The 10443-nt window shown below is 35.6% G+C and overlaps 1 protein-coding gene across 1 annotated transcript; it reads left to right on the top strand.

Annotated features, from left to right (window-relative positions):
- Window positions 1-3454: 3454 nt before the first annotated feature.
- Window positions 3455-7285, top strand: LOC144835433 (uncharacterized). Its single transcript, XM_078690518.1, has one exon. It carries the CDS (start codon window positions 3455-3457, stop codon window positions 7283-7285), a length of 3831 nt encoding a protein of 1276 aa, XP_078546644.1.
- Window positions 7286-10443: the final 3158 nt, after the last annotated feature.

The following is a 10443-nucleotide window of genomic DNA, read 5'->3' as shown; positions in this document are numbered from 1 at the left end:
CATAAAGCGGTGTCCCATAAAGCGGTGTCCCATAAAGCGGTGTCCCATAAAGCGGTGTCCCATAAAGCGGTGTCCCATAAAGCGGTGTCCCATAAAGCGGTGTCCCATAAAGCGGTGTCCCATAAAGCGGTGTCCCATAAAGCGGTGTCCCATAAAGTGGTGTCCCATAAAGTGGTGTCCCATAAAGTGGTGTCCCAAAGAAGGAGTTTTACTGTAGTTTTAGCGATACGGCATTGTTGCTTCTCATTGATTTAAAAAAAATTAAAGGTTAATAATGTATGGCATTACCTATTACATGCAGTTAGGGATGATAAACTACACAGAAAATCGTCAAGATCATTTGCAATCAACGTTCTATATTAGACAGGATGGATAAAATTGAGAAGAGTCATGGCGAAATTAAACAATCATTAATTCAATGACTTTTTTTAACGAAACTGTAAAATTAACAATATATATATATTATATACATACTATATTCAGTAAATTCAACGTTAATCTTTTTTCAGTTTACCTTCCTGAACCGAAAAAATGTAAAACGAATGAAAAATATTAAACGTTTTCGATCGGCCAATCGCTTTTAATGATATTCAACATCTAACCAGTAACTTATAAGCCAATGAAATGACTGCAACAAGCTGGAAATTCCATTTAAATTTAGATATTAAAATAACGTAACCGCAGCACAATACTGAATATTATAACAAGTAATAATAAATAACCATAATAATCAACTATCTATTAAACTAATATTTAAATAAATAAATAAAATACATAAATACAAAATGTGAAAGAATATAAAATTAATCCAATTTCTACGGTTCAGACAGCAGCCGGAAGTCCAGCTGAAATTAACATTGAAATGTTAGTATGTAATGTATTTAACCTATTTTGTAATAATTAGCATGGAATTCTACAGTTAAATCAAAATAAATCAAATGGGAGTAAGTATATATGCCTACATTATTGGGTCGTCGATAACGTCGTTATTGAATCGAACTCAAAACAACACCTCATTGTATTAACCAATTAAATGGCTGAAAAAGTGGAAATTCCATGGGAATGTACAGTATATATATATATATATATATACTGTATATATATATGATAATATAAGGTGTGGGAAAACGTATACAAAATATCTCATTCAACATTCAAACAGCAACAGCTGGAAGTCTTCGCTACATCTAATTTTCAAGTATTAAAGGTTAGTTTGTATGTCATTCCTACTACACGGTAAAATATTAGAATAAATGAAAAACGGAAGCAATTTTAATATCGGCCTGTATTTGGACGATTTACCGTTTAACGTCCGTCCTTTGTGTTTACGTAGGCCTACCTCGGAAAATAGCAAATTCCGTTTAATGTTTGGTACATATGGCGAGACAAATAGGAATAAGTGACGTCGTCGAATGAATGGAAAATATAAATTCAATATAATTCATTCAAATTCAAACAATTTCCTTATTCAGAGGCAGCAGTCGAAATTCCTCACTGAATTTAGTAATATTAGGCATACATTAAAGGTTAGTAATATAGACTGTCATACAGTTCAACTAGAATATAAAATGGTCAAAATGAATTATCGGGGTCTATAAAGTCGTTCACCTCCGAAAAGAAAACTCATTATAACCAATATGGCTGCAAAGCTGGAAACATGTCATTAGCCCTACATAGACTTAAGGCAGGGCCGAAGCCAGGATCTGTCTGAGTTGGTTCGGACACTAAGTATTCGGGTCACTGGCTATATACTTTATGCATGCTGACGGCCAGTGATCTAAACAATAGGTACGCGGTTGCCTGGCGATGCACTTTGTACCATAGAGATAGTATTGTTCACTATAATATCTCTATGTTTGTACGAATCGTTCATGGCCTAGCTCGCGTATTTATTGGTGAAAATCGGCAATTCATTTGCTACTCTTTAAAATTTACAGATACGTAATGTAAAGGGGGTGGGGGTTCGCTACGGGCCTGTAAGGACTATTAGGTATACTTGAATAAAAAATAATATATATAAAAAATATATGATATGATTATAACATTTCTAATAATGACCTTTGGTCACTAATGTTTCTTATATTGTGCTGTAGGGTGGGTTTATGGTACGGTTTGCTGCTGTAGGTGGATAATTACTAGATCTAGTGAGTTTGGACCACCCGAACAATTACCCCTAGGACAACTACCCCAAAGGACAACTACCCCCTAGGACAATTACCCTCTAGGACAATTACCCTCTAGGACCGTCAACTACCACCTAGGACAACTACCCCCTAGGACAACTACCCCTAGGCAACTACCCTCTAGATTGGCCTACATCACTGTAGGATTAAAACATTCGGAAAAAACACCAGTGTATAAGCATAGACATTTGTCAATACCGTTTTCCGCGGTTTTAGGAGATCTTTGTGATAGAAGATAATAATTTTACCGACATTTAATTAAAAACATAACAAGTAGGCTTACATTTGGACAGAAAGTCGATGCATGCAAAAAAGTGCTGAATTGTGTCTGTTGCCTATAGAATATACGGTAATGAACTGTATACTATATACAGTGTAGCAGCATTGGTGAAATTACGACACCACATGTTTTGGTATGATGACGTAATCAAAATGAGATGAAGATGAACAGTTATGAAGATAATTATCTGAGCTACAAAATATTAACATTTGGAAGAAAATTGGACATGTAGAAGCGCAATGCACGCTCTTTAATTTGAACAACTTTGACGAAAAAATATTTTTAAAGTCAACTGATCACGTCGCAACATCCAATAGGCACATTTGTAACTATATATTATCTATCCTTCGGCTTCGGAAGAGGCGATTACAAGACTTTTCCAAGCACTTCGATCTTGGGCAAGTGAGGCAATTTGTTCAGCTTGTATAATGAATAAGATGTTCGAGGACGTCCAGGCCTTCTTTTGCCATGAGTTGGTATATAGAAAGCGTATGTTCTTGCAGGCTCTTCCTCTGGCAGACGGAGAATGTGCCCAAGGAATCAGCTGACGGTTCCTTACACAGTTTATAAGGGAATCAGAGTTGGTCATGGATGCAATGGTGTTCGAGACACTGTTTCTTCGTTTAATACCAAGCATAATCCTTTAGTAAGATGTAGCAAATGAGTTGATTTTGCTTTCCATGTCTTGAGATAACACCCAGAATTCACAACCATAGAGGAGGATAGTCACACAGGTAGTATTTTTTAGAAGAGATGGGGAGTTGAGAACGTCTCCAAAGATGTTCTAGCTTCCAGAAAGCACTTCATGCTAATGCTCTGCGTCTTTGGAGGTCGCTTGCATCAGATGCCATATTGGAGCCAAGGTATTTAAAGTTGTTACTATTGTAACATGAATTTAAAAATCTGTTATTCTTTATTTCAGACAGACAGGCCACGTTAGAAAAGGTGTATTGGCTCAGAAGAAGAGGTGTTATTCAGTATTCCAGCCAAGATGAGTTCCAATAAAAGTAATGGATTGGTCAGTGTTCCAGCATTGGGAAGGCCATTTAGACTTGGTATGCTGTATGATTGTCGTAATGAGAAACTCATCCCTGGAATCACCTTATGGGATAATGAATTCCTTCAACATCACCTTGTTTCACAACCCAAAGAGTCAGCAAACTTTAAGATACATATTGAAGAGACTATAGCAGACAAAGCTAATGCCCTGGATATCAATGCTAACTTGAAACTGAGTTTTCTTGGTGGTCTTGTTGAGGTGTCTGGTTCAGCTAAGTATCTTGATGATCGAAAGTCATCCAATTACAAGGCCAGAGTATCGATGCAGTATAAGTGTACCACCAAGTTTGAAGAGTTAACAATGGAACACCTAGGAAAGGGAAAGATCAAGCATCCTGATGTGTTTGAACATGGTATAGCTACTCATGTTGTAACTGGTATACAATATGGTGGCCAGGCCTTCTTTGTCTTTGAAAAGCAGTTTTCTAAAGGTGAGACTCACAAGAAAGTACATGGGGATTTACATGTTGCTATTAAAGCTTTACCAGGGATTGTAGTCGATGGTAGTGCTTATGTCGACTTGACAGAAGATCTAAAGGACAAAGTGGATGGTTTTGAGTGCACATTTTATGGAGATTTTATTCCTCCCACCAACCCTACCACCTATTTTGATGCTGTGAAGTTGTATAAGGAGCTTCCAAAACTGATGGATGTAAAAGCAGACAAGTCAGTTCCTGTGCATGTATGGCTTTACCCGCTAGAAAATTTAGATAACAAAGCAGCAAAGTTAGTCAGAGAAATTAGTGTTATTCTAGTTGAAAGAGCAGAAACCACTCTGGAACAGTTACAAAACTTGGAAATAAGGTGCAAAGACTTAGCAGCATCTGATCCATGTCACAAATTTCCTGAAATAAGACAAAAAATAAACAACTTCAAAGGAATGGTGGATGAGTATAGGCTTACTTTTCAGAAGCAATTAATGCGAGTGTTACCTGATATTCGAGGAGGGGGTGAAGTGGAATTAGTTTTAGAAAACCTTTTGGAGAAAAGAAAAACATCCCCTTTTGGCCATAGGCACCTTTCTAAATGGATGGAAGAAGCGGAAGCTCTTGTTCAGGTGGTTGGCACATACGTCAGTAGCATGAATGAAATCCCATTTGCAAACTCATCTGGAGATTTGTCAGCAACCATTTTCAACCCAAGCAACAGGTATGTCCTATGCTTCACAATGCGTTTGGTACAGAAAGAAAAACTATTTACAGCCATGCAGAGATATCTTAGGAGAATAAAAGACGCTGATTACTGTGATGGAGAAAATGTATCTACAGATTCTCTTTATGATGCCAAGGCAGACACAATTGTTCAGAATGCACGCCAATTCAAAGAATTTGCTGCAGCAAATACAGGATCATCGGGAACATGTTTTATCGTTCATGAGGACAAAAAGGAGCTTGAGAACCTAGGAGGTTTCATATTTCTGTATAAAGATGGAAAACTGATGGATCAGAATTTTAAGCCTCCTTCAAAGCCAGGTAGACCTACATGTGTTGACTCAACTCATGATAGCATCCAGTTAGAATGGAAAGTCCCAGATCAAGGTGTCTCGAATATCACTCATTATAAAGTGTCCTATAAGCAACTTATTGATTCTGAAACTGATTGGATCACAGTCTCTACTTCCAACAAAGAATGTTCATTTACTGCAAAAGATTTAAAGATTGCCTCTGTATACTTATTTCAGGTGAAGGCAGTTTGTGAAGCCGGAGTAAGCAGAGCCTGTGTAGTGAGTGAACCAATGACCACTCGACCAACATGTCCTCCTGGTAAACCAGAAGTTCAGCTGCCACCAGGTCTTTTTATTGGTGTTAAATGGAACTCTCCTGATATCATTGCTGAAAATGTGAAGATAAAAGTTTATAATGTTCAATATTGTATGATGGACACCACTGCTGAAACCGGACACATTGAAGTAGATAAAATGATCTGGTGTGATATGATGCCTGTTCTACACAATACACCGGAAGCAGAACACAAGGCTATAAATAACATGATCTACAGGTATCGAGTTCGTGCTGACTGTGGTGATGCTGGACAGAGCAAATACAGCCCAACAAGTGAGCCTATCTCCCTAAATATTTCGCAAGAAGAAATAAAAAAGGAAAATATCTTGCTTAATTCAAAGCTTGTTTACAACGGCTCGCCATCGGTGTATGCACTAAATTTGAAGGAAGTTGTGAGAAGAGAATCAGAAAAAATCCACAAATATGCATTTGGAAATCGTAACAGAAGCACACCAACTATCGAAAAAGTCATTATGGTTGTTGGTGCAACAGGAGCAGGAAAGTCAACTTTTATCAATGGGCTGATCAATTATGTATTTGGTGTAAAATGGGAGGATCGTTATCGCTTCAAACTGGTTCATGAAGATTTCAAAACTTCGCAGACAACTTCCATAACATCCTACACAATCCATCATCAGAATGATTTCCAAGTACCCTATACGCTGACCATCATTGACACCCCTGGATTTGGTGACACATCAGGCATCAGTCGAGACAAACAAATAACCAAACAAATTCACAGCTTCTTCTCGACTAAAGGAATAGGTGGTATCGACCATATAGATGCTATAGGATTTGTGGCTCAAGCTGCATTAGCGAGACTCACACCAATACAGAAATATGTTTTTGACTCAATCTTGTCATTGTTTGGGAAGGATATTGCTGAAAACATCTTTATCCTAGTCACTTTTGCAGATGGACAGAAACCACCACTTATGGTAGGTATCAAAGAAGCTGAACTCCCATATAAAGGATATTTCAAGTTTAACAATTCTGCTTTGTTCGCTCAAAATAGAACTTATGGTAAGGTACCGGAAGATGAAGAGAAAGACGAGGAAGAAGAAGAGGACGGAGGTTTTGATAATATGTTCTGGCAAATGGGAACAAAAAGTTTCAAACTGTTCTGTACCAAGCTGGAAGCCATTGAGCCAAAAAGCTTATTATTGACCAAGGATGTCTTGGATGAGCGCAGTCATCTGGAAACATACATTGTTGGGATACAAAGTGGAATCCAAACTGGGCTAAATAAACTTGAACAACTTAAGAAGGAAGTTGAAGTTCTCCGGCAGCACCAGAAAGATATTGACATGAATAAAGAATTTAAGTACACAGTAGAAGAGGAAAAGGCTGTTTATGAAGAAATTCGAACAGGTACATACATCACCAACTGCATGACATGCAACAGGACATGCCATTACCCTTGTGGTATCCTAGACGATGATTCTAAAAGTAGATGTTCCGCAATGGGTGGTAATTACTGTACGGTATGCGCAAACCAATGTCACTGGAGCATGCATAAAAATATAAAATATCGAATTATGATTGAAAAGTATACTGGCGAGAAAAACTCTGAAGATTTAAAGAAGCGTTACGAGGTCGCAAAAGGTGCAAAAATGTCTGCTCAGCAAATCATGAACCAAATTGCAGAGGAATTTGAAGATGTCCAGTATGATGTTCTGGAATTAACAGAAGATATTCGCAAGAGTTTGAATCGACTTCAGGAGATTGCTCTTCTTCCAAATCCATTGTCATCAGTCGAATATATTGATATTCTGATCCAAAATGCAAAGGATGAAGCAAAGCCTGGATGGATGGAATATGTCCAGCAACTACATGATTTGAGAGAAAATGCTGAATGTTTAGAAAATGTTACAAACGAAAATTATGATCCGTTTCAGCAGTACAAATCTATTGAGCACACACTACCAAAAAGAGAAAAACAAGGTAAAATGAGTAAATTTAAATCGTGGTTAGGATTTTAAGTCAATGTCCTCGTACTGTATACTGCTTTCGTTTTCAAATTGTAATTTTTCCACAAACTGGTCACAATCAGAGGTCGTTAGTCGTTAGTAATTATAAAAAAATTGCATAAAAACTTAATAACTAAATTAAAACCCTAGCATATGAACGACATGCTGCTGTCGAAGCTGCCGTAGCTTTTTTATGGAAAATACGCTGCCTACTAAACGTAAGCTGTTATCAAGTCAATTATCTTAGTTTGTTTAGAAATGTCAATATTTGTACTTATTTGAATTATGTAGGCCTACGTTAATATTACCAGCGCCAAATTGCGATATTTGTGTTTCGTGTATTTGTCTGTTAGCAGAATAACGTCAAAAATGATCTTTACCAAATATTAAAAATATCCTCGACCACAGCTAAAGATATGGGGGAGGAAATCCGCTGAAGGATCCGAATTATGGATCACTTTATTAGTTTACTAATTCTAGAATCTACTGTAGACGGATGTTTACCAAATTTAATCCATTGAAAATTATATAGCTACACATGATCTCATCAGTGACACCTTCATAAACACACAAGTAGGCCTACAAACAAACCGACACAAAATCAATAGAGTGAACCCAAGAACAAAAATGATAAATATAAAACCAAACGATTTGATCTTTGATTTGTCACGGAGATATACAGTAAATTTAAAACTCAATATCGTATGCCACAATTTCAAATTGTTTATTTATGTAATGTAATGAAGAGTGTTTTGTGCTGCCGGTTATAATAAGTCTATTATCTCTGAAACCATGGAAAAAAAGAGATAGATTACATCTGAAATATCCTAATCTGCAATCAAATATTGAATACAGTAATAATAAAAATAATTGTATTGCATGTTTGAAGGAACTATAACCAATTCAGTAGTGTGATTGATTTATGAATATTTAAACTAATGCATATACATTGTAATTGTATACTACTAAATAACTAGTTCTTTGGTTAGTCGTCGTTGTTAAATTGTAAAGGAGGAAATGAAGCATACTGAAAGCGCTTCTGTGATGGTGTTAGTTACTCATTATGCGTAATTAAATAAAGTAATGCATAAACGCTATTATAAAAAGCCAGATATGTTATTATAAAAGGTACGAATGAATTTAGCTGATTCTCATGTTATTAATTACTTGTCGTCAGAAGATTATTGACCGACAAACACTTCTTCCCACAGATGATGTAAATATGAATAGTATAAAGTAAAATAATATTAATGGATAAAGTAAAATAATATTAATGGATAAAGTAAAGCTATTCGGTATTTTGTAGTTAAGAGACGGAATGTATTGTTGTAAAGGCATGTTTACTTACCTGAAAATATTAAGGTGAAATAAACAAAATTCACGTTCAGACAATACGCTTCTCTAAAAAGTAATGACAAAAAGTATGGTTATGGTTGGATTTTGTTACCAAAAATATTTACCTATTATTGCATAAGGAAAACATTAGAATTCAGTTTTACAACTACCGTATTTATTCGGATAAACCAGGTCCCGCTTTGAATAAATGCCTTCCTCGAATAAACGATCCGAGGCATTTATTTATTTCCTCCAAATAAACGCCCCGCCACATGCATATACACAATATTGTATTACAACATATTGTATTTTTATTAGAATTCATTGATTGACATGATCAACAATTTTACCAAGCATTTTTACTCTATTTTATCACTTCTCGATATTAATTGTATTGTATTTTTCTATATTATATAGAGGGTATTTTTTTGATTATACATGTTACCATATTACACCCAACAACAAAAAATAACGCCTCCCCCGAATAATAAACGTCCCTCGAAAGCCCCGGGGCGTTTATTCAAGTAAATACGGTAAATATTAAAATACGACTTCTATTACCATTGTTTATTTAAGTTATAGTAACACTTTAGATTATATCGTACTTTATTTTTTGAATGGGTGAAAATAAAAAATTAATAGTTAATTAATAGAGTGCCTTTGTGATCATTTGAGTTTAAATTACGAAAACCATTTCCTTCTTTAACAGAGAAAGCGAATATCTTGTAGGCCTAATTGACGGCTTTGGAGAAAAAAATAAGCATGTGAATATGGGCTGGATTTTATTGTTTATTGAAATGAAAAAAAAAATGAGTGAAATGAATTAACCCACTCTTGTCGTTAAAGAAAATAATCAAATACAACAATAATAATGGCAAAATTCGAATTCACAAAATGGCGGCCAAGGGTCGGGATAAATTGGCCCCCAATTGCAATACATTCTACTAGTATTATAAAGTAATTATAATGCCTTTAAGTCCTTAGAAATCTGAAATTTAATAATAAGATATAAATGATAAGATTTTAATGGCAGCCATCTTGGAATACAATATAGCACCTACAAACATAATAATAGTGGAGACAAAACTAAAAGATTGCTGTCTCAGATCTGTATCAAATCGATCGGACGAAATGATATAGACCTACTTGTTTGTTGTTTTTTTTAGAGCGTCTGGTGCAGTGTGTTGGTCGTTCTACGTTGGATTACTGATCGTGAGATTGTGGTTCTAATCCAACTCTCGCCACATTGCTTGTATCCTTATGCAATTGAACACTTTACTTACATTTGCCTCTCTCCACCCAGGTGTATAAAAATGGGTACCAGTAAGATACACAACTTTGCAACTTAGCTGTATTATTATGGACGTATGTTATCCGCGTGTTTGATCCAAGATGACCGGCGGTTTATGCAGCGCATTAAGAGCTTGCTTATTGCGCTATAAAATTATGAACTATTATTAATATATTGTTTATGCTGATTTTGGTTGAATTGAATTGATTATACATTTTTTTTAAAATAATAATCGTAAATCATTTCCAATGTTGACTTTCGATACTTACTTTGATCGTCTTCGAGGAAAGTTCTTTACAGAACTATAACTTTTATATCTGTAAACGTATTGTAATAGTTCATAAAATATACACGAGGCGTAGTTGCTAATAATAATATGATTTTTATTGTTCGATGTTCAATGTAAAAGTGAAAGTAACTTAACTAAAAGTATTCTAAACTCATGGTATAAATGATGAGTGATATTCATTGTGGGAGGATACTGTGGTTATCACACAGGGTGGTAATTTCATACCTGTGCTATGAGTACAGATGATACTTAGCA

This window comes from Antedon bifida, chromosome 2 (assembly GCF_963402885.1).
Source record: "Antedon bifida chromosome 2, ecAntBifi1.1, whole genome shotgun sequence".
Taxonomy (NCBI): domain Eukaryota; kingdom Metazoa; phylum Echinodermata; class Crinoidea; order Comatulida; family Antedonidae; genus Antedon; species Antedon bifida.
This window is presented reverse-complemented; position numbering and strand designations above follow the sequence as displayed.

What these genes read in the sequence shown, in the direction of transcription:
- LOC144835433 (XM_078690518.1), top strand. Translation starts at nt 3,455, where the DNA reads ATGAGTTCCAATAAAAGTAATGGATTGGTCAGTGTTCCAGCATTGGGA.